A 25742-nucleotide genomic window follows, 5' to 3' on the forward strand; every position below is an offset into this window, starting at 1 on the left:
GAATGGTTGAACCAATCAACATCATACCAAGAACAAGGTGTTTATTACTCTAGGCAGTCTCAGAGAGGTCTAGGCTAATGTCTAAGGAACTAAAGGCCTTTATTGCAGTGGTGAATATTACTGTTCATGACAGAACCTTTGGGAGAAACTGAACAATAGTGATATGTTTCTTGCAAGGTTGCAAGAAAGAAAATTTCTCCAAAATTCTGTTGCTATTCTCCAAAAAGAAAATTGCTTCCCATCTATAGTTTGTAAAAGACCACATGCGTAAGCCAGAAGGCCATTGGAAGAATTTTCTGTGATGTATGACATTGAAATAGATTTTGGGGGGGCTTGAATTAAAAATGTTATATATGGCTGAAAGGGAAACCACTGCGTTCTAGTATCAGAACTTTATCCTATTTATGAAATATTCTGGTGGCAGTAATGATTTATGCCTGGCTCTGGGCCAGGATGACCTGACAACATTGATGGAACTATGAATTCTGAATTGTACTAGCAATTTCTATAGGAGAATGTCAGTTGTCCATGAACTGAAGCTCAAAGGAATGCAGCAAGACGAATCTGCAAAACAGGTTGTACAACCAAGGAAGCAGAAGAAATTTAGTGTTTTGGAATGGCCATGTCAAAATCCTGACCTTAACCATATAGAAATATTGTGGAGGGGCCTGAAGAGGGCAGTTCAAGCAAGCCTACTAACATCCCTGAATTGAAGCTGTTCTATAAGGAGGAATGGGCTATAATTCCTCCAAGATGATGTGTACAACTAATCACAATTAGTGGATATGTTTAGTTGCAGTTATTGCTGCATATCAGTCCTGAAAGCAAAGATTCTCATACTTTTATCACTCAAAATATATAGCTGATCATTTTCCTCAATAAATTACTGAATAACTATGTTTTTAACTCATTTTTTAAAAAAACGACTTGTTTATCTAGTTTTAGAACATTTGGAGAAAAGATCACCTTGTAGGTTATAGTTTTGCAGAAATATCAAAAATTTAAAGGATTAGCAACCAATGCATAATCTACAGTTGGATGTTATAGATACAGAAATAATGTAAGCATTTTTTTCATTTAGTGTAGTACAATTTCTTAAATTAGAAATTTAAATTTTTTAAATTAGTACTATAGAAAGGGCAGTTTTACAATAGATAAAACAGATATGAGCAGAGAAATAAGATTTTGAAGACTTTGAATTTAATGAAAACAGGTTTGGGAATTTCCAACTGAGAAGTTTATAGTTTAAAGTAGCTGAAATTTTGAAGAAACTATTAAGTTTCTATAGGTATACCAACTGTAAGGGACAGATACTGTTTTTCTAGAGAGAGACGGGGGGGGGATTCTCATTTTTTAAAATCTGGGATTGATTGCATGTAAACATAACAGAAACTGCACCTAAAAGTAGCTCTTATCTGAATAATAGGTCAAAAGTGGACCTTATTTACAGTACAGGTTCATTGAAATAGCTGGGGTTTTCTTTTGTATTACAAGGGCGTCTTCGTTAAAGATAATTGAATGCAATATAACGCAAATTTAGAATCTTTGGAGATGTGGCATATTATAGAAGCAGTATTCTAATTTCACGTATCAAGTTCTCTTCAAAGAAGGTATTGATCAATTTCTTCAGAAAAAAATGGATAAGTCAAGGAAGCTCAAAAAGAAGTAATATACTTGTGGGTGGCTTTTGTTTATTTTTTTACATTGGAATAAAATGCAGCTTTTCATAAAATATTGCTTATTAAAAAGGGAATATCATGATAGTATAATGTCACAAAGCAAACAGCAATCACTGGATAACCTTATCTGCATGAGGTCATGCAGTGGCAAAGCATTATCATTATAATTCAGTTCAGATTAGATTTCTTACAAAAGCTCTTAAAGAAGATAAAAACCAAACATATGACATCAATTTCTTATTTAATTCGGTTATGAGAATATTATCTTTCATTTATATAATTCCAAAATACAAGTACTGTTAAATAGTAAGGTGCCTAATAAAATGAGCGTATCCCAGCTGTTTGGTAGAAATGTTGATTGTATGACTAGTGATCTTTGTTTTATATCTTAAATTATCTCCATAATTGTTAACAATTTATAGTAATTCATCTGTTAAACGAATTTTATATAAGTCACGGTCATTGGTCTTTAAACATTCTATCTTTTGAAAAAATGAAAATGAACATTTTCTAGAATTTCATTATAGAAGTAAGACTTAGATTTGGAGTAATTAGCATGAATTAGCAAAACTGGAATTCAAGGATTTTTTTACTAAAAGGGATAATTTGAAGGAGACAAATCTATAAAAGCAGAGCTGGAATAGAAATAAAATAAGAGTGGATGTAGCAGCAAAGCATGGTAGATGAAGGAAGCACTTAGAACAGGGAATGTGTAAAGTTGTTTCTATCATTCCATCATACTTGTTATGTTCTTCTAATATGTGATATTTTCTATTCAGGGAAATATTAGAATATATATTTAGTAGGAGTTGAACTTTATTTTTTGTGAAATAATGCTCTTGCTTTTTGAAATTCCCACAATTCTGTTATCTTTTATTTTAGGAATTTATTACATCAAACTGCTAGGGAAATTTCTCACATGAAGCAATCCAGGACATAATATAGGAGAATTTATAAATTAGCAAAGTTGTAGACTAAGATACGGATACAAAGAGACAATGCCAGATTTTTACACTTTTTCTTGTTCTAGCACAAATTTGTGACTTTCTCAGGAACTGCAGGAGATATGAAATAAGGCAGATATGTACCTGTGTGCCTATATCAAGTAACCTACAAATTAATTCTATTTGTCTATGTAATTCTGCATATTATTGAAATAGCACTAAAACATCTCTTAATTTTTGGCATGAAATACTATGCTAAATAAACCTCTAGGAATGTAGTAATGTCTTTTATAGAAAGGCCGGTATGGAAATAGGTTTTTATTTTAAAAGGCCTTTGTGTTTCCTTATTATGATAGATGGTCCAGGTTCTGCAATATATAAATAAAACATAAGTTCATTGATTTTAATGATAATTAATACAAAACTTAACAAAATATGAGACCATAGTTTTTGTTGTGTAATCATCATTTTCATTGTTTAAAAGTTAGGCTTGTAGCTCTGTGAAGAATCTTATGATCTTATCTTTTCTGTATATGTTATGTATATCCTAAAGAATAAATATTAAATAATTAAAATTACATGAAAATCATATGGAAGCTTCTTGATATGAATTTATTCTATTTATATTATCAAAAATGTTAAGAATAAAATTAAATTAACTTTTTATAGGTTGGGCTCATGTGGTTTGTGCTCTGTACATTCCCGAGGTGCAGTTTGCAAATGTTTCTACAATGGAACCTATCGTGTTGCAGTCTGTTCCTCATGATCGTTATAATAAGGTATAATTAAATTATGACTTTCTTTTCTTTATATAACATTGTTATTTAAATTTTTTAAAAATATTTTAGAATTTATAAAAATACTTCTATGAACTCTTGCACTTCGCTTTTTTATTAAAACAAGTAAATTAGAAAAACTAATAATAACATATTATAATTTGTAGCATGAAGTAATTTTTGCTTAGTTAATATTTCAGCATAATCTGAAATATTTTATTTAAATAGATTTCCAAAATAAATAAAATGTATTTTGTAATATTTTCAACGTTATTAGTAATAATTGTACTTAGCACTGTTATAAGCAAATGAAGGTTATTAGAAATGCTAGTTGAGAGCAGAATGTCAGCTTGTCATTTATATAATTATATATTTTGTTTCTTACAAAAGTCAAACATCTTTGGTCATTGGTTTTGTTATTGAGAAGGTCAGTGTGATTCCAGCAGTTCTCCTCTCTCCTAGTATTGTAAATTATAGCTTTCTATTTGGTATTAAATTGATCAAGCATATTGATAAATATCTAAATAAATTGGAAGTTGTTTCTTTTTTTGTTATTTACCAAAAAGTAATATATAATCAGGTTTATTTTACTGGTATGTGAAAAGTTTTCAGTTGTAAATTTTTTAAAAACTAAAATAAGGCTATGGCCTCCTCTTCAGATAAGTGTTAAACTGTTATGACATAAATTTCATCCAATTATGGTAGCTGTAATTAATAATTAGGGCTCATTTTTTAAACACCTGGAACAAAGTATTTTTAAAGTGTATAGGTAGTCGTTGACTTACAACTGGTCACATAACAATTGTTTGGAGTTACAGTGGCCTTGGAAAGGATTCTGGACATATAAAGTCATTTGGATTCACTCCCAGCTGAAACCTGTCAATGGTGTTGGTCCATATGAGATGCCCGAAGAACAGTCTTACCCAGTTATCTAAGAATAGTTCAATCTTGCTGGACCTGATGAAATGGGCAGGGTCCACTCTGCTGTCTGTGCAATCATCTGTCAATTGGTTCCTTGTCAGTTTTGATTGGTGAAAGCTTTCAGGATAGTGACTACCAGGTGGGTTCAGGTAGTTATTAATTCCTCACTGCTGAAGGAGAGTTTCTCAGGGCTTTTTTAAAGTAGCCCTGGGTTTGCCGCCTCCTAAAAAATCCATCTCTTGAACTCACCTACCTGGACAGTTTTCATCCAGTTTCTAACCTTTCTTTCCTAGGGAAGGTGGTAGAGAAGGTAGGTTGCTTGGCAGTTTCATAGGGTCTGGATGAACCTGATTATCTGGACCCTTTCCAGTCAAGATCTAGGCCTGGTTATGGGATAGAAACAACATTGGTCACACTTGCTGATGATGTTTGGTGAGAGAAAGATCGGTCTGTCTGCAAATATACTTTTTGTTCTGGATGTGTTCAGCAGCTTCAATACCATCAATCAGGTATCCTTTTGGGCTGTCTGTAGGGTTTGGGGCTAGACAGCACAGTCCTGCAATGGTTTGATTTCTTTCTCCAAAGCTGGTTCCAACTGGTTAGGAAGTGAGACATCCAGGGCAACTCCTTTATGACATGTTGCAGAGCTCAGTATTCTTTCCACTCTTTTAACATTATATGAAACCACTGGGTGAGATCATTTGTCACCAACTCTATATTTCTACCCATGGTGTCCCAAGTGATGCTATTGCTGCCCTTTTGTGTTGCTGGCGCCCTGAGAGTCTGGATGGGGGACAACATACTTTGATTGAATCCTGGCAAGGCCAAATTACTTTGGGTGCTAGGATTGTTGAGATCCAGAGGTTTGACATATTTAATGGGTTTATACAACCCCAAATAAACCTGATGCACAACTTGAGGGTTCTCCTGGACTTGTGATTCCTGCTTTAAAAGCAGGCAGAAGTCATGGCTAGGAGAGCATTTGCACAACTCAGTGCTGTGCGTAAGTTACAACTTTTCTTGGATTGGGAGTACTTGTGCTTAGTTACTCAAGCCTTGGTCATTTCATGCCCAGACTATCACAATTTACTCTATATGGGCCTAGAAGTGTAATTGGAAGCTACAACTGGTGCAAAATGTGGTAGCACGGGCTGTTGTTGAGGCTTCTAGGGTGCCCATATTACATAATTGTTGGATTACTTATGTGCAATTCAAGTTATTGGTTATCATCTTTAAAGCCCTTCATGGCATGGGTCCAGGCTCTCTGGAGGAACATCTTACCATAATGGGATTGGCCCACTCCAAACTTGCCGGCAGAGGGAGCATACTGCAGACCCCATCAGTCAACGAATGTCCATTGATGGGGCCCAGGAGCATATGGGCAGACTTAACCATAATTTAATGGGGAAACTGTGACCATCCTAAACTAAACTTACTCCAAAAATTATATCAATAGCAAATCAATATTAATATCAAATCAATAGGCACATAGACCTGAACAACATCTACATATTGTGCAAAAGAGGTAATCAACAAGCAAGAAAGTAAACAAAAAGACCAAAACACCTCCTCTTCAGAAGTTAATACCCAGAATAACAACAAAATTAACATCAAGTCTAAGTAAATAATACCCCTGTCAAGAAATTGCCAAACTAGCTAACAGTAAACAGGCCAACCAAAGAACTACTAAGCTCTTTCCCACCAATAGACAGGGCAAGCCACTTGAATATAAATTGAGAGCAAATCCTACTGCCGGTTAATAATGATGATGTTATTTAATTTGAGTAATGAAATGTCACCAAAAAACAACCAAGCTCAGAGAGCACCAATGACTCCTCATTTCAACACTGAGATACAAATATTCTCCTTTATCAACTATTCCGTATTCTGTATTCGAAAATAAGTTATTGTATATGACTTTTATTTGGTATTTAAAAATGCTTAATGCTAAACATACCCATCTCCCTCAATCTTTCTTCATAGATTTTGTTTCTTGTTCTTGGATTGTTCTTATTGAGAATATAATACAGTAGGAGTAGGAGTACAATAAGAATATGAATAGGAATCATATCCAGTTCAATCAATTAATTCCAACTTCTTGCGAGAAGTTTTTTTTTATGGCACACAAGTTTGTTTCACTGCATACAATGGGGAGAAACTTGACAGAGCTGAAAATCAAGTACCAGTAGGCAAAGAAAGCTTGGAGGAAGCAAGGGCACTGGGGTGGTGGGTGGGCAAGCTTTTCTGCCCAGAAAATCCTCGTTTTTGATGGATGACGCTGAAAGGCAGAGAAGATGCTACTGGCAAGAAGTCAGTCAGTCCGGGAGTTGGGAATATCCTTTCACCCCCGCCCTACCCCTCCCCACACGCCACTCCCCTCGATAAAGGGGGTGGGTGGCTAAACGAAGGACAGGAAGCCCTGCCATGCCTGTTGGGGGGGGGGGAAGGGAAGAGATGGCAAGAGGAGTCCCGTTTCGCTCCATGCGCCCCAATGAAAGGCAACAGCAGCCTGCCTGCTTTCCTTTCATGCCCTCTCTGGTGCTGGAAGCCAACTAACAGGCACACTCTCAGTCGCTCATTCATTCCCTTACCTCTCCCCCTCCCCCATCCCCTTTGCTAGCCAAGATCAGCAGGCCAGATTCGGCGAGCTGAATGTGCTGGCACCACCCAGGTGGTGAATCAGAGAAATGCCTCTTTCAGTGCCTCTTCTCCCTCTTTTCTGGCCAGACGGCGGAAGAGTGTCCAGCTTACCAAATTTGGCCTGCTGATCTCGGCTGACAGTGTCTCTGACCCAATCCTGGCCGTCAATGCTGTGGCAAGAACTGGTCACACTGATCCTGCTTCATGGCTGCGCAGATAGAGCCCGCACCAGCCACTGCTCAGAGCTCCAGCGCAGTTCCCTCTTTTTCCAATCCCAGGTCAACAAGGCTAGGGCTGCCAAGAATGTGCCAGAAACATCTCCAGGTGCCCAGAGAGAGAACTTCTGGCCCTCGCTGGATCAGTTGATCTGCATGCTGTGTTTAAAGGGCCGAGCAGCTATGAGGTGATCACGTTCACTGCTTCCTGCACCCCCAAAAATAAGACTTCCCTGAAAAAAAGCCCTAGTTGTTTTTTCAGGGGTCTGAAGAAAATAAGACCCAGTCTTATTTTGGGGGAAACACGGTTTTTCTCAGCCCTCCTTCTGACCTGTGCAATATGCAGGTTCTCAGTGGAAGGCAGGCTAGATGCAATTGTTTTTTCTGCAGTCCTAAATTATCCATTGAAGTCTATACTTGTCCTGTTTGGTTGCTATACCAAACCAGACAGTTATAGAAGTACAATAATTCCTCTGAAGAACTGTATCAACAGGTTCTGGGGTAGTCTGAACTTTCTGAGACACATTATTTGGGCCTGTTCAAATTTCTCTGAATTCTTTTTAAAATAGCATGCTCTGAACCGGACACAGTACTTGAAGTGGAACCTAAATAAGTAGAATGGAATAGAATTATTATTTGCTGTGATTTGGAAATTATTCTTATGCTAATGTAATCTAAAGTTGCATTATATTTTTTGCAGCTGTGTCCCACTGCTGGTGAATATTAAATTTATAATCAATTGTTTGGAGTGTTATGACCACCCCATATATCCTCAATGATATTTGGTAGTTGAATGTGATAGTTGTTTGCTAATTGAAGATTTTTTCAAGTTTTATGTTAAATATAATACTGTTGCTCCCAGCTAATTTGAGTCATCTTTACAATATGTCTTGTAATATTGTTTTTGGTTTTTGTCACTTAAGCTATGCAAACCAATTTTATATCATCCAAATGCAGTATTTGATAAGAATTCACTTCATTTAAACAAAAGTGTTCCTTGCATCGCTGTATTCTTACTGGTGTCCAGTTTTGATTTTAATACACTAATGGCTGTTCCTTGAGTAGTGTTTTTTAGATAGCTATATTTCAACTTGTCATGCTCGCACACAAGCTCACACTCAATCACTTAGCTAATCTCCGAATTGTGTGATGGGTAGCATATACATTTAATTAATAAGTAAAATAAATAAAATTTAACAAATATTCCTCAAACTAGGTTGCAACCCATAGAAATTGATGAGGATCTTTCAGAGAATTGCAATAATTTTAAGGTTGCAAATGCAAATGCTGGTCCAGACAGAGTGGCAGTATAGTCTACCAGGATTATGCTGAAACAATGGCAGCATAGAGGTTTCCTCATTTGCCAAAAGGGAAGGAGCAAGGAGAAGACATCACGACAGTCAGAACTAGAACATCACCTCACGTTTTGGGTTGGTAGCAACGTGTTCTTGTCAACAGCATACTTAAGTGGCCTGGGTTCTGCTTTAAGTACTATTCTGCTTCTTTCTTGGTTAAGGGAGCCAGAAGAAAGAGCGAAGGTTCCTGTCTTGTAGTTTCTCCCTATTTATATATCTATAGTTTTGCTTAAGAAACAAGACACTGTGTAAAATATTCCTTTCTTTTCCAAACTAAAAAAATTGAACAGAAGAGAAAACTCAGTATTTCAAGTAGTATCTCCCCAACTTTGGTGCATGAAAGATATGAGTAGCGATCTTATCTTCTGAAAGAGTTAGCCAAAATAGCTTAGAATCTTTTTGTGCGAGGGATTTTTCAGAGGAACTGATCATTATAGCAAAGTGAAAACTGCAATAGACTTTTTAGGGGCCTTGTGGTTCTAAAAAGGCAGAAAAATGCAACTACCTGATCAATTAGTCCTGTTAAATGAGTGAAGTGAGGACTGGGAAAGAATCTTGATGTACACTTGTTACATTTTTGCCTCACTATCAAAAGACTTGGGAATTTGACTACAAATAATTCAGCAGAGAAAGATGCAAAAGTAAATGTGGGGGAGGGGTTGGATCTTAGGTTTTCCTTTGAAATATGCTTTGCTTATCTGTAGCAGACAACCTTCGATTAATTTGACTGTATTAGTTTACATTTTCCAGCATATTTAGGAATGGCCAGGTTGGCTGGGACTAGTCAGTGACTTTTGAAGGATCAAAATTCTAGATTAAAATGTATTATTAAAAGTAAATAACATTGTGACAGAGGGAATATTAAAAACATAGGAGTAGATTAAAAATAGCTTCAAAATGGACAAAAGAAAGCAATTGCTAGTATAGTATAGGGCAGTGATGGCTTAATCTTTTTGGGCACCAAGTGCCAAAACTGAGTGCATGTGCCAGAGTGCATATGTGCACCGGCCAGCTGCTGTTATCCGGGTTCCGTCACGCGCATGTGTACAAGCCAGCTGCTCCGCAAAGACCAGCTGGCCAGCGTGCATGTGCATGACGGAGCCCAGAAGAGCAGCTGGCAATGACATGTGTGCCCATGGAGAGGGCTCTGCATGCCACCTCTGGCACGCAGGACCCGGACTGTGGGGGCAAGTTGCTGACTCAATTTGCTAAAAAAAAAACAATTTGTAAACCGCTTAGAGAGGGCTGAAAGCCCTATGAAGCGGTATATAAGTCTAATAAATAAATAAATAAATAAATAAATAAATAAATAAATAAATAAATAAATAAATAAATAAATAAGGATATGGATGATTGTTGCCACAGCTTCCTACTCCAGTTAAACACAGTTGGGCAAAAGCCCCCTTCAACTGAGAATCTGGAATGAACCTCATGTTGTAGATTTCCTCCTTCAGGAAGCTTGCTACTCTGTCCAGGCTAACAATAAAATCAACAAGAATCTTTTAAAAAAAAATAAACATGGCCTACATCATGCCAGAATTTCAATTTTGTTTCTTCCCATCCAATTCCTCATAGTTTTTTAGATCTATATTTAGCAGGTATTATCAGCATTTTGATGGTATCTTACCCAAAATCTGATCTAGCAATTTCAGTATGGTTGTTAAACAATAGGAGTGAAAGAGACAAAGCCTGCAAAGGAATCACTGCTAGGATGAACTTCTTCCCTTCAACTGAAACTGCTCACTTAAATGAGAGTACATTCACTGAAGCATAGTTCCCCTCCCCCAATTCTCAGAAGCATACCAGAAGTTAGCATGGTTGATTTGCACTGAAAGCAGGTAAGAGATCTAAAAGGATCAAGAGGGACACCCTCCCTCCCTCTACATCCTAACAAAAGCCTAGACCGAAGTAATGCTGTTTCTTCCTATATCTGTCTCCAATAGTTTGGAAAGAATCAGATGATCTGTTTAATTTAGTGACAGAAGTTATAATGCTTATATAATAAGTTTGGAGACTTGACTATACAATAATTCTCCAAATTTTCTGGATTCAAAGAAGACCTTTTGAGGAGATATGCTATACTTTTCCTCTGTGGTAGGATCATTTCTCTTGTCTAGAGAAGTTTCTATTCAGCTATGGAGAATTACTGTCTTTTTGTCCTAGCACAGTCTATCTCATAGTTTGATGACATGAGGATTTTTTTTGAAAAATTCCCACATTAGTTGTTTCTAGCTCTAGAGAAAAAAGTTTAATAAAAAATCTGAAAAATTAATCAGAACAAATCAAATAGCAGGTTGGAACTCAAGAGTAATTTCCCTCCAGCATTTTTAGTGCTACCATAATTGTTTCCAGAGAATAGATTTGGTGCAAATTAGATGAATAATGTCTACCTCTAAAATGAAAAAAATGGCTTGTTTTTTTAAAATTAGTGTAATAAGTGAACTATAATTGATATTTTAATACCATGTGTGAGTAGTTCAATAAATATAGTTTAAAATCTAATGTGTATAGAGTAATGATAATTGTGTTAGTATTTTCTGCATATAGACTAGCCCATTGACATTAGAGGTATTTTTCAAACAGAAGAAAGTTCCCCACCAGAAATGACATTTATTTTCTATAGTTACTAGAAATATCTGAATTTAAACATTCTATTGTCTAATATATTAAGGGTATAATTCTGTTGCTGGCACCAAAATTCATTTTCCAGAAAAGAAATAAAAACTTATAAATGCTTATTGCTTATTGTTTAATGGTATTAATAATATTGTTGCAGGATGTAAACTGTTCAAACTAAAGCTGCTTTTTACAATAATTGATGGTGATTTTGTCAATGCCAGTGGTATTCAAATATTTTTATTATGGTTCATCGCCAGATGTTCAGACTGTATATTTAGCACTAACAAGGTAACTGCTAAATGAAGAGTGGCTGTCACATGCTGCCATAAGGAAGCATTGACATTGTAATATATGGAAATGACGTTGAGAGATGAGGGGAAGAGATGCTGCCTAGGAATAGTCAGACAACAGAGGTAGATGCTGCCAGTGGATTAATAGTCATATAAAAAAACCTAGGAAAAACTCGCCCTTATTGATCAGCAGTTAAAAGTAAAGGAAAGAGAGTTGTACTTTCAGACTTGCAAGATTCTGTTAATGTAGGCTTAGAATAGAATAGTATTATTTGCATTTCCTGTTTTGTTTACTTGGAGTGACTGACGGATACAAAGAATGGTCCTAATTTGTATCTATTACTCTTACAGGTTATGTAATATTCGTGTTTCCCCAAAAACAGAACCAGGTATCATTTTCTTTTGGGCCCCAATATATGCACTATGGATTATTTTTGGGGTATGTCTTATTTCTCATCTCCCCCCCAGTGTTTGGAAGACCCACTTATTCTGTTTGCTTGTGGCAGGGCAGGAGGCTGCGCAGCATGCTAATGTTGCGGTCATGAGATGGGAGGGATGGAGCTGCCCCATGGACCTCACACTGGCTTATCTTAATGCCCCAAAGCCAGACCATCCATGCCCAGACACCTGAGTCGCCTCACAGCACCAGCATACTGCTCGGGCTCCTGCTCTGTTGTGGCCATGAGCAAGCAAAAGAAGTGGGCCAGCAGCCATATGGGCTCGTGCACATGGGTGCTGGTTCTGTCTTCATGAGGCAGGTGTTGGGGTGTGGATTGTCTGGCTGCGGGGGCCCTGAGGTAAGCTGCTGTGGGGTATGTGGGGCAGCTACACTCCCCTTGGCTCATGGCTGTGGCACCATGAGTAACCAGACAGAATGGGCAGGCTGTTTTCTGTGCGGGCTCTTAAGTAGAGCTTATTTTAGGTGGGTAGAGCTTATATTAGGTGCATGCATAAAACATGCTAGAACTTATTTTTGAGATAGGGCTTATTTTCAGGGAAATGAGGCATAGATGGTAGATTATAAGTAACCAAATATGTGACCCAGAACTAATTCAGTGTGCTATTACTTATATACCTTATAAATCTTGAATTTATAAATATAAAAGGTGCATGGGGCAGTCATTGAGACATCATGTGACCACCCTCAATTTTATGACTTTTTATCATGCCCCGTAAGTAAATCATTCCTGATTTTTAAATGTGACAGCACAAGACTGTCAGTTGTGACCGTCTACTGACTTTTCTGTTGATTTTGCTTGTTGAAAGTTGGCTGGGATGGTTGCAGATAATGATTACATGGACTTCAGGACACTGCAACTATTGTAAGTATGAGCCAGTTGATAAGGTTCAGGATCATGATCATCTGACTATGGATATGTTGCGATAACCATAAATGCAAGAACAGTTCTAAATCACTTTTTCAGTGCCATTGCAATTTGAAATGGTCACCAAATAAATGGTATTAAGCAAGGACTACCTGATTATGATTGTTAACTTTTGGGTTGTTAAGTAAATGGAGTACTAAGGAGTGTGGACTACCTTGAGGTTGAGAGGCCTGCTGCAATCTGTTAGTATATGCGTCTCTGCTCAGGCGCTGAAAATTCTCCTTGCTGAAATCCAAGATTTTTTAGCCCAAGTGAGAGGAAGAAAAACTCCTTGTATCAGGCCTCTCCCACCTGCCTAAGTTACCTCTTGTTCCTTAGTTTATTAACTCTCCCCAGTCTTTCTACTCTGGACTAAATTCTGCTATGACTGAAAATCCTGCTTGAATTTCAGAACAGACTTTTTCAGCCAGACCCAAAGACGAGGACTCCCTCTAGGGGCTTGCTTAAACACCTTGTATTACAAACACTGTGCCAAAATCCTTGAATTGTCTCTGGGGACTTTTTGAAAAAGATTTGTCCCAAAATCCAAGTGGGCGTTTGGAACAGAGTCTTCATAGCATGGGTATTTGCAGCCAGCTCCTGGAGATAAAAGGACTCCTTCTCGTTTCTTTTTCCCATTTATTGACTTTCTGGGGAAGCCAGCCGGGAAAATTGCAAATAATAATAACATAATCGTAGTCTGGTTGACAACTAGTCATAAGTGCAAATGAGTTGCCAAATATACAGATTGCAATTACGTTACTATGGGGGCACTGCAAAGGCCATAACATCAGGCATGGATTTTAAGATGCTTTGTCAGTGCCAACATAATTGCAAACAATCACGGAACAAATGGTTGCTAACCGAGGAGTATCTATATTCAATTTATTCTGAATATGAGAGCTAGAAAAGAAAAAAGGGCATTCTTACTATTAAAAATTACTGCATTGATTCAATCCTATTAAGTCAAATGAATGGCATAGAATTTTAATTTTAGAAGAAGATCACTATCATATTATATGAGGTCACTGCTAATAGTTGTCCATAGTCTAGATATAGTAAAACATCATAAGCATGCAACAAGGAAGAATATACAACTTGAGCATGTGATTTAATTACATTATAAACATGTAAGTGCTATACTGTACATAGTATATTCACTAGGAATTTAATACTTGTGAGTGGATAATATTTTTAAAAGGTATCTGGAAAAAATCCTGTTTTATAGGTGTATGTTAATTTTTATTCTTCTTTAAGTTAATAATACAAGAAAGTTAAATTCTGATTTGAACAACATAGAAGAAGCAATGATAATCATCAGTTTAAGGGGCTGAGAAAGGAGATTAAGTTTAGGAAAGAAAAGCTTATTCATGGAAACTATTCATAATAGTTTATTTTTTTTTTATTATTTTGCTTTTTAAAATATTTTTTAATTTTTTTAACACAAATAATACTAACAGTACATATACAACTTAATACAAAAAAAGAAAAACAAAATAAAAAGGGGAAAAACATATTACAGGGCTCTCCCACCCCCTGGAGATCTCCCTCCCTATATTCCTTAGATATACAATATATTCCAATTGTGCCCTTATACTCGCCAAAACAACATATATTCTTGAGTAGGTTTATTCAATTGTCTTCCACTAACACTGATTTTATAAAATCCCCCCAATATTTCATTATAATTATTTACTTTAATCATCCCTTTTTAAAGTTTAATTTCTGTTGTTAATTTATCATTTGTTGCCAGACTTCAAATTTCATTATACCACCCCTTTCCCTGAATATTCATAATAATTTATGATAATCTAAAATTATTACTAATTTTACCTGGAATTTTAGGCTTCATTATTAGCTTTTTAAGAAAAATATTAGCATTTTAGCATGACCTCATGTCTTTCTTATTATGGTTTGAGAAACCATATTTTCTTTTTAACGAAACCTATTCTTTTTTTAAAAAATTGTACTTGTGAACAATAGACTATTCATTTATAAACCAAACAACAGGGAACTTATTCTGGAGTCCCTGAGTGTTTCAGCTATCAAAGAAATAATCTAAAATGGGGAAAGGGAAAATGCAGCAATTGTTAAGGGTGTTTGTATTTTCTCACATCTAATGGGTGTCTTATTGTTGTTGTATATTGCATCACATATACTGTGAATGTATGTATTATTTGTTTCTGTGTCCTACAATTTTTTTTAAAAAACACTTCACTTTGAAGTATTTATATTATTGGGATGGAAGGGGGGGGGGAAGCCACACTGCAAAATGAGTATCTTCAAGGAACAAGTTCTTATCAGCTCCATGCCAACCTGAGTGCTTGAGTTTTAAAGATAACACTAAGAGGTGGCAACAATACAGGTAGCCCTTGACTAACAGCCATTTGTTTAGTGATGGTTTGAAGTTACAACAGTATTAAAAATATGACTTTCACACTTAATAACCATTGCAGCACTCCCATGGTCACATGATCAACATTAACTGTCTTAGCAACACAAATTTTGGACTCAATTGTGGCTGTAAATCAAAAACTACCTGTAATAAGAGATAGCTTTTTCCTTTCCTGCCTTAGTTATGAATCACTTCATAGAGATTTGATGGTCTTTTGTGATAAATGGGATGCTATATTATATGCTTTCTTGATCTAATCAAAAAAATGCTTATGTTCTTATGAATTGTCCAGTTTTATACCACTAGCAGAGTCATACATGATTGCTCTTACTATGTTACCAGTTTATTTCAGAAAGCCTCGTAACAATCCAATTTTTGATACATTGGGTATTTATCTGTCTACTGTATTACAGTGCATTTTGTGTACAGTGGAACTGTGTCTATGCATCTTAGTTGCTTTTGCATTACATTGAGTTTACAGTATGTAACTTAGGAAATACAGGCAATCCCCAGATTACGAGCGTTTCGAATGTTTGAAGTTATATGATAAGCACCCCATAGTATTTACAAACAAGTCCTGAAACTACTAATGTTGCAGCACCATGGGAGTTGTTTGCCCTTATGAACAACCACAGAGATTCTGCAACATTCATCCTATCTATTCTCCTCCACTCTGCACTTTGTAAGTCAAAACAGAGGTTCGGAAGGGTGAGTTTGCCTCTTCAAGCCTCCATTTTGGCTAGCAAATTAGTGGGGGAGCTTGCGCACACCAAAACGCATCTGTGGAGGGGCATGTGCGGCTGAGAGACTTGAGAGGAGACAGCTTGTTATATCTTCACATGGTAAGTGACCTGATGCAGCAGGTTGGGGGAGAATTCTGGGGAGCATGAGGTATTTCAGTGGATTGGGGAGGCTTTCGGTGGTCTTAAGAAAGTGGCCTGTTCCATCACTAGGTCCCCCTGGTCTTCCCCACCCTGAAATACCTCATGTGCACTTAACAAACTGCGCATTCAATTAGTGAATGTGTGTGTGAAAGAAGAGAGTAATTATGTTCAAGATATGGGATTCACTCCCACAAATACTCGGGTTATGAATGAATGTAATAGGCAGGCTCCATTGCATTCGTAACACGAGGACTACCTATATTTGTATATGCCGCAAGGAACATAATTACATCTTCCATCTTTTACTACAATACTTCTCAATAGTTACTTGCAAGATCGTAAATGTAGGCCTGCAACTGTCCGAATTCAACTTGTGATATTTGAAAAACTTCCTTATAAATCAGATTTTTTATATCAGAAAAGTAGGTACAAATGTTTATTTACATTTCATAATATAATAAAAATAGATGTAGATTAGTCAGATATTATTAAGAAGACTGGAAAGAATGCATTTGACAAATATCTAATTATGGGTTACAATGGAATATTTTTTGAAGAAAAAATATGCTGCCTACTACAATCAGCATTTATTGTTCATGTAATGAAACAATTAATTGAGATGTATATTATTGAGAATTCCAGTATATTTGAACAGTACTTTCAAATAGCCTATTACCATCTTTAGAGGATCTTTGAAATTTTCATTTTCAAAGTATTTACATAAGCTACAAATTTATTTATGTTTAATTTATTTGCGCCTTTCTGGCCATGGGGCTACTCTAGGTGGCTTACAATAATAAAAGGAAGAAAATTAAAGTGCAAACAGAATAGAAATTAAATAATAGAACAATAAAATAAACACAACAAGAATATGTCAATATGTTAACCAAGAAGATGGATGATTGGAGATCACTGGAGTCTGCCATCAATCCAGCAGCCACCTCCAGCTTGGAACTCCACCATTTGGCCCCCAGGCCTCTCAGCAGAGCTAAGATTTTAGGCTCTTGTGGAAGGAGGAGAGCATGTCTTACCTTGGATCTGTTCCAAAGGGCAGGCACTGCAGCTGAGAAGCCTCTTCTCGTTCCCGATAGTTAGAGACTAAAGAGAAATAGGTCCTTTCTATTTGCATGAGAAGGATGGGCTTAGTGGGCCAAAGCAATTTATCAGGACCTATGCCGTTAAGGGCTTTAAAGGTCAGAAGAATACCTTGAACTGCACTAAGAAGCAGACCAAATAAATACATAAAGCACCAGCCTGTATACCCAATAAAACTTTTTTTCCTCCAAAGACAAAATTCATCTGACTTATCTGATCAGCTACAAATATTTTCCTCTATTATTATTTGATGAACTTTAGACATTATACATTGGCATAATAAGATTCTTTTCATGTTTCATCATTGCATTAATGTAGCGTACCATAAGAATAAGTCTGAAGTATAAGGGTTTCTTGTGCACTTACACACAAGGCAGAAGCTTTATTTGAGATAATAACTCTAAAAACTATAAAATATCAAGAATTGATTTTCCAGAATGTAATCTTTTCAGTGATCTTGGGAGATTTATTTATGTTGTTTGAAGTTTTTGTGGAGTCAATATACAATATATTACATATTCCTGAAGTTTTTATGGAAAAAAAGTTTTCAACATGTAGAATTGACCTCATTTGTGCTTATGCATTTGAAACCACCTACACATCTATGTCTCTGTGCTTGATCCTTGCCTTTTTGGAATACTTCCATATTACTAAAATTAAGAAGTTAACAGAATTATATGAATACTTAAGTTAGGCAAGTTATACCTTTTATTTTACTAATATTAATAATATCAGTTGTGACTTGCTGGGCAGAATTATTTTTGTGTTACATTTGTTCCTGCTGCAATATAGTATTTATTCAGTGAGTCAGTTGAGTTTCATTTGCTATTGAAAATAGAATAAAATAGAATAGAACAGAACAGAGCACAGCACAGCACAGCACAGCACTGGTTCCCAATCTTTTTAGCTTGGCACCCAGTCCAGAGCATACATGCCCATTTGTACGAGTAGTACACACACTCATTCTCCACTTGTGAAAATGGTACTTCATATAGAAGTGGAGGATGCTTGTATTTGTGCCCGAAGCTCTACTTGCATGAGCAGCAGAAACTTGTAATCGCACAAGAAGCTCAAGTTGTGGAAGCAGAATGCGCTCGTGCATGTAGCTCCATTCACAGAAATGAAGTTTTATGCATGAGCAAAAGTGCCCTCCGCTCACAGAGTGGAGCTTTGCCCACAAATGTAAGATACCTCTGCTCACACAAGCGGAGCTTCACACAGGCGCATGTGCTTGCCTGCCACTTGTATGAGTGGAGATTCACGCACAGGCACTTGTCCATTTTTCATGTGGTCTGGTTTCAAATAGGCCACAATCCGATAGTGAGCCATCTCCTGGGACTGGGAACCCTTGCTATTATGCAATGCTATGCTATGCTTTATTTGGACAAGTGTGATTAGACACATAAAGAGATTTTCTGTGGTGCAAAAGTTCTCAGGTACATGGAAAAACAACAAAGTAATAATGATGATAAAAAAGAGGAAGTAGTAGAAAAGATGGGGATAATAGTAATATAGCCATATTACATGGATAAATATATTTATACATAAGACATTAATTACTGTGGGGATTAGGAGTTCAGCAGAATGATGGCAAGAGGGAAAAAAACTTTCTCTAGGTGTAGTTATGTTGGCATGCAGTGTTCCAAGGAGAGGAGTTGAAACAGTTTATGTCCAAGATGTGAGGGGTCTGTAGATACTTTCTCATCTCTCCTTCTGACCCATGCAATATACAACTCAATGGAAGGCAAGCTGATTAAAGTTATTTTTTCTGCAGTCTTATTTGTTGAAGTCTGTGCCTCTCCTGATTGCTGTATCAAACCAGACAGTTATAGAAATATAAATGACAAATTTTATAAATCATTTGTATAAATGTATCAACAGGTCCTGGGGCAGTCAAAACTTTCTGAGTTAACACAGGAAGAACATTCTTTGTTGTGCCTTTATAATGATGGTTTTAATATTAGGTGTCCATTTCAAATCCAGGGAAATTATAGAACCCCAAAACCTGAAGAAATCTACTGTTGATACTGTGTTATCTAATATAGTAAGACATGATAGAATAGGAGTGCTCCAGTGGTTATAGCAATAGCAATAGCAATAGCAGTAGACTTATATACCGCTTCATAGGCCTTTCAGGCCTCTCTAAGCGGTTTACAGAGAGTCAGCATATTGCCCCCAACAATCTGGGTCCTCATTTTACCCACCTCGGAAGGATGGAAGGCTGAGTCAACCCTGAGCCGGTGAGATTTGAACCGCTGACCTGCTGATCTAGCAGTAGCCTGCAGTGCTGCATTTAACCACTGCGCCACCTTGGCTCTTGGTACCGGTTATGACCGGTACGCCCCGGTACAGGCGTATTGATGCCTGCCAGAAGCACCAGGTACCGTTCTGGTACAGTGCTCCGGAGAGCCTGCCCTCCCTCCGGCCCATGCTCTTTACCAGTATTTGAAGTTTTCGGGGCTTCCGCGCAGGCGCATGGAGTAGGTGCGCAATGCTCCGCTGAGCAGCTGGAGTGCTGCGAAGCATTGCGGGTGGTAAGTACGCATGCATGCACTGCACATGTGTGCACATGCACTGCACGTTCATGTGGTGGGCACCTGGCCCAGTTGCACTGGGATCCGGAACCCACCACTGGAGTGCTCCTAAAATTCACCCTCATTTCTACAGTTTTAAACATGTTCAGCTCCAGATTGTTCAGGCTGCACTACAGGGCCAGTTCTTCATCAACCTGTCTATATTCAGACTCATCACTGTCTCAAATGAGACCAATGACTGTTGTATCATCTGCAAATTTCAGTACTTGAACAGAGGGATCCTTATAGATGAAGTCATTGGTATACAGAGAAAAGAGTTAAGGGATAAGAGTACAAAGCCCTGAAGGTTTCAGATATTCAGTGTGATTTTCCTTAGCTTCACCTGCTGCTTTATATCTGTCAGAAAGCTTGTAATCCACTACAAGTAGGGGCAGGCACAGCTAGCTGAATCAGTTTGGAGTAAAGAATTTCTGAAATGATGGTATTGAATGCTGAGATGAACCCTACAAAAAGGATTTGTGCACAGGTCTCTTGGGATTCAAGATGTTGCAAGGTGTGGGGCAGTGCCATATTGACAGCATTATCTGCCAATCTATTTGTGTGGTAGGAAAACTACAAGGGGTGTAACAGTGGATCTTTTCAAGGTTTTCATAACTACAGATGTCAGAACAACCGGTCAGGGATTCTGGGACTATATCCTGTAAGTGTGAAAATCTACCATACAATCGATGTATTTGCCAGTGCTGTATGGTCAGTAGTAGAAACAGTTTATTGCATGGATACAGAATTGGGAACTCTTACAGAATACTCAGATGGAGGTCACATTCAGTGTAAAATAACATGTCTGAAAACAGAAGAATTGTTCAGTGTTACTCTTTTGTTGTCAAGTTTTAAACTGCTTAAAGCAAATTGTATACTAATTACAATATTGTTTTTCCCCCCAAAGACATGTTATATATGTGAAGAGCAAGGCAGAGAAAGCAAAGCAGCTTCAGGTGCTTGCATGACCTGTAATAAACATGGATGTCGCCAAGCTTTCCATGTAACATGGTAAGTAAACAGAAAGGACAATTCTTTTTTCCCCCTGTGCTTTCTTTGTTATCTAGATAAATTTATATGTTGCTACAAATTACCAGAGTTATTCAGACAAGTTACATATAATGTATTTTACTGTTGCAATATCTCAGGGAAATTTCCTTTTTTTACATTTATTCTCCAAATATTGATTGCTAAGTTCCTTTTACATATCATATAGATACTTTATTGATTAGTTTTACAGCATAATTCCTCCAAATTAAAAAGTCAGTTAATAACTGTAGTGCAAAATTTTGTTAAGCAACCATGTTTGACCCTTCATGGTTTTTTTTTCAGTGCACAGTTTGCAGGACTTCTTTGTGAAGAAGAAGGTAACGGTGCAGACAATGTCCAATACTGTGGTTACTGTAAATACCATTTCAGTAAACTGGTAAGAACTTGTCGAATTCAGCATTGCAGTTCCTACATTTCATAAATACATAATTTAAGGTTTATTAAGATTTATCCCACTTTGCAAGTTTCAATTTACTTTTAATTTATGACATTTTATTTTGGAGATTTTTTTTCTGTAAATCTGAGTATATTGGGGGTTTTCCTCAAAAATCTGACCATACAGTGGTTTTTAAAATTTAAGATTTAATAGGATTTGTATGCCGCCCACTCCCTAGGGACTCTGCGTGGCTCACAACAAGTAAAAACATTTAAAATATTTAAAAAATACAGAATTAAAATCCATACAACATCAATTCCATCAAGTGGGGCTAGAAATTAATCAACAGCCCCAGGCCTGCCGGAACAGCCAGGTCTTGGTCGCTTTACGGAAGGCCGGGAGAGTGGTGAGGGTCCGGATTTCTGCAGGTAGCTCGTTCTACAAGGCCGGTGCAGCTACAGAGAAGGCCCTCCCTCGGGGAGCCACCAGCCAGCATTGTCCGGTCGACGGCATCCGGAGGAGGCCCAACCTGTGTGATCTTATTGGTCGTTGGGAGGTAAATGGCAGGAGGCGGTCTTTCAGGTAGCCAGGTCCAATACCATGTATGGCTTTAAAAGTAACGACTAGCACCTTGAAGCGGGTCCGGAGACCAATGGGAAGCCAGTGCAGCTCGCGGAGGATAGGTGTAACATGGGTGTACCTAGGTACACCCATTATCGCTCGCGCGGCTGTATTCTGGACCAGCTGTAGTCTTCGGACACTCTTCAGGTGCAGCCCCATGTAGAGTGTATTACAGTAATCCAGTCTTGAAGTGACGAGGGCGTGGGTGACCATTCGAAGTGCCTCATGGTCCAGATAGAGCCGCAACTGGTGCACCAGGCAAACCTGTGCAATCCCCCCCCCGGTCACAGCCGACAAATGGTGTTCTAACATCAGCTGTGGATCCAGGAAGACACCCAGATTGCGGGCCCTCTCCGAGGGGTGAATAATTTCACCCCCCAGGCTAAGGGGTGGAATGTCAGGACCATCCTTGGGAGGCAACATCAGTAGCCACTCGGTCTTTTCTGGATTGAGTGCAAGCTTGTTTGCTCCCATCCAGACCCTGACAGTCTCCAGGCACTGGCACATCACTTCAACTGCTTCACTGAGTTGGCATGGGGCGGACAGATACAATTGTGTATCGTCCGCATATTGATGATATTTGATCCCGCGCCGGCGTATGATCTCACCCAGCGGCTTCATGTAGATATTGAACAGGAAGGGGGACAGGACCGAACCCTGCGGCACCCCATATTTGAGCCTAGGGGTCGATCTCTGTCCCCCAACCAACACCGACTGCGACCTGTCCGAGAGGTAGGAGGAGAACCACCATAGGACGGTGCCTCCCACTCCCACCTCCCGCAACCGTCGCAGAAGGATACCATGGTCAATGGTATCGAAGGCCGCTGAGAGGTCAAGAAGCACTAGGATAGAGGAATGACCTCTATCCCTGGCCCGCCAGAGATCATCGGTCAGCACGACCAAAGCAGTTTCGGTGCTGTAACCAGGCCTGGAACCCGACTGAAAGGGATCCAGATAATCTGTTTCATCCAAGGTCTGTCGGAGTTGAAAGGCCACCACCTTCTCAACAACCTTCCCCACGAATGGGAGGTTGGAGACTGGGTGATAGTTGTTCAAAATGGCTGGATCCAGGGAAGGTTTCTTGTGGAGGGGTCTCACCACCGCATCCTTTAGGTGGTGCGGGGAGGATCCCTCCCGAAGAGAGGTGTTAATAATCCCCTGGAGCCAGCCACGCGTCACCTCCCTGCTGGCCGAGACCAACCAGGAGGGACATGGATCCAGTAAACAGGTGGAGGCGCTCCCCGCTCCCATGGCCTTGTTCACTTCCTCAGGAGAGACAAGTTGAAACTCATTCCATAAAATCCGATCAAGATTAACATTGTATATATCTTGTGTCAGAGTCTATGTAGCATTAAGGCTTTAAGAGATAACTAACCCTAACCCCAATTGTGTTCTACATTTTAATATGAGGAATATAGCTACATTTGCTTCTACAGAGGTAGTGAGGTATTCAATTGCTTTGAAACTCATCAAACTTGATACTCAACACAATTGATGTGAAAATTTTGTCCTAGCATTGGTACTCAATGCACAAAGTAGAATTTGTTGGTGTTGGCTGCCTCATTACATTATTCCTTGTGGGAAAATTTTGTTTGGTACTCTTCATTTTTGGTACTCAATCATGCCTCCCAGAACCAATTAACGATGAGTACTGAAGTACCACCATCAGATGCTTTAATTTGCACTTTTTTCAAATAATATTTAAATTGTCATGACGAGTTCCCATGACTTTGATATTCATTGTTTTATTCTGCCTTTGCTGTGAAAATATGAAAATCTGCTATAAAAGATGAGGAATTGTTGAAATGCAATGTCCTTGGCATGCAATGTAAAAGTGTTCTAAAGATCTATAATTTAACTAATAGCTTTCTCTTTTAATATGGAATTGGAATGGACTTAGGATCTTAGAATGAAACTTTATAAGCATTATATATAGAACTCATGCATTTCTGCTGTATACGCAGGTTCTTTTTATTGCAATAGTAAATTAAAAATTTAAATAATTTGGTATTTCTTATTCCTGGTTTTGAACCTTCTAACATTTCTAATATTTATACATATTGCATCTTTTTTCTTCTACAGCATCCTTTATTTCTAGGTCCATGGTTAATTTTTCTTTCTGAAATCCACTTTATGCCACTGTCATGCCTCTTGATAATCTTTCTATTTCCTTAATTTGGATTTTTTTTCTCATTTGCCTTGCTGGAAAAAGGTATTTGTTTCAGTTACTATTTGGATCAAACTTTTAATACATTTCATTTAGTACTCTCCTCATCCAATTTGTTTGTCATTAACGCTTTAATGTGCATGAATATTGATTATATTCCATCAAATTGGTATCAACTATTAGTAGTAACCACATAGATAGACTTTCTGCTAGAATCAGATGATGCAGCTAGATGATCTTCTCCCAACGTGGACTTCACATCTTCCAGTGGTTTATCAGTTGCCATTGTAAATGAGTCCATTTACCTTAGTACAGTCACCTCTTCTGCTCTTTCCTTCTATCTTTCTCATTATAGATTTATCAAGAGATTAGCCTTCACAAATTGTGTCCAAAATTTAATAATTTGGTCATTTATCCCATGAGTGGGAACTATAGATTAATTTGTTCTATGTTCCCTTTGTTGTTGTTTTTGTCTCCATAGTATTCTCAGGCGTCAACATCAATATTCAAAAGCTTCATCAAAATCCTATCTTATGCTTCCATAGAATGTCAAGGGAATACCATTGCTAGCAAACTGTTGCTAGGTATAGACATGTCATGGTATCTGTATATCTTTTCCATGACCTTCGTTGTTAACCTACCAAGTATTGTCTGGCTCTACGGTTATTTTGAGACTGTAAGTAATAAGACATTCAGCATCTGGATGACAGTCCAATTTGCAGAAGAACTTAGCTTGTATGTACACAATCCAAAACGCATAATCACAAGTATATGATTACACATGATAAAATTTGAATTTTACAAATTGCAATTTTCAATATACATTAAGACAATTGAATTTCAAAATTAGATGTTAAAACTAAAGAAATATCAATAATTTGTGCTACTTCTATGGCACTACTCCGATAACTGAAAATGCAACTGATTGGGAAGCACAAACTATAAATGTCAAGGAGCACAGAGAAAAAAAAATGGACTAAGATTAAGATGTATTTAAGTGGATTATTTCTGGTTTGTAAAGGATATTAGTTTTCAGTTCGTTGTCTCTAAAAAGCTCAAAATAGAGTTCCATTTGGAAAATTCTTGAGCAGAAATAGGTTTTGGTGAAAATCATGCTTCCATTCCCACATTGAAAAAAGTATCTCATTCTTAACAAAGGACATACACAAAAGCAAAGGCAAAAAGCATTATTTTTTAACCATAGCAGAAACATTCATCTCAACCAATATTTATCAAATACTGCTTTGCTTTTATTTGATTTTATTTCCTGTCCTTCATCTCTTATCATTTTTTTCTATTTGGTATTATACCTTTTACTATTTCTTTGGATGAATTAAAAATGTACTACAAGTTCAACTGTTCTGGATACATTGCTCTTACTGCTGAGTAGTTGCTTTCTCTGTGTCATTTTCAAAAATTTACCAATCAAAGCTATCCATTGAATCATTGAGCTTTCTTTCTTTTGTGAGTATTGCTTCACATAACTGTTACTTCTATAATCAACATAATTTAATGTTTGTCTCAGATCTTGCCAAGAATTTCATCCCAGCTTAAAAAATACCGATTGATTGTTCAGGTACTTACCACTTTTTCTTTGATATGGAGCAATATTAAATAATCACAAATCTTATTCTAGATCCAGCTCCAGCTTTGATCTTTCTATTCTAGATTTTTTATAAGATTATTCACATTGACATTATGATAGGAATAGTTAGTCCTCTGGGTCTCCAAACTCTACAAATACCTTAGGTTAATGCTTTCTTTTCATCATATACATG

At 37.5% G+C, this 25742-nt stretch overlaps 1 protein-coding gene across 10 annotated transcripts in view; it reads left to right on the forward strand.

Moving 5' to 3' along the window:
• Positions 1 to 25742, forward strand: part of MLLT10 (MLLT10 histone lysine methyltransferase DOT1L cofactor) — a 128523-nt gene that overhangs the window by 27033 nt on the left and 75748 nt on the right. For 4 of the 10 annotated variants that reach the window (XM_014056116.2, XM_014056117.2, XM_014056119.2 and 1 more), the window contains 3 exons: positions 3293 to 3402; positions 20658 to 20761; positions 21083 to 21176. The exons of 2 other annotated variants lie outside the window; for them this stretch is intronic. In XM_014056116.2, the coding sequence (XP_013911591.2) occupies positions 3293 to 3402; positions 20658 to 20761; positions 21083 to 21176 (308 nt within the window). Of the gene's footprint in view, positions 1 to 3292; positions 3403 to 11790; positions 11879 to 12591; positions 12762 to 20657; positions 20762 to 21082; positions 21177 to 25742 lie in introns of those variants that run through there. 4 more of the 10 variants (XM_087712682.1, XM_087712683.1, XM_087712681.1 and 1 more) reach the window with 4 other exon arrangements.

This window comes from Thamnophis sirtalis, unplaced genomic scaffold (genome assembly GCF_051295495.1).
Source record: "Thamnophis sirtalis isolate CommonGarterSnake01/CBP01778 unplaced genomic scaffold, rThaSir2_p1.2 scaffold_4, whole genome shotgun sequence".
Taxonomy (NCBI): Eukaryota; Metazoa; Chordata; class Lepidosauria; order Squamata; family Natricidae; genus Thamnophis; species Thamnophis sirtalis.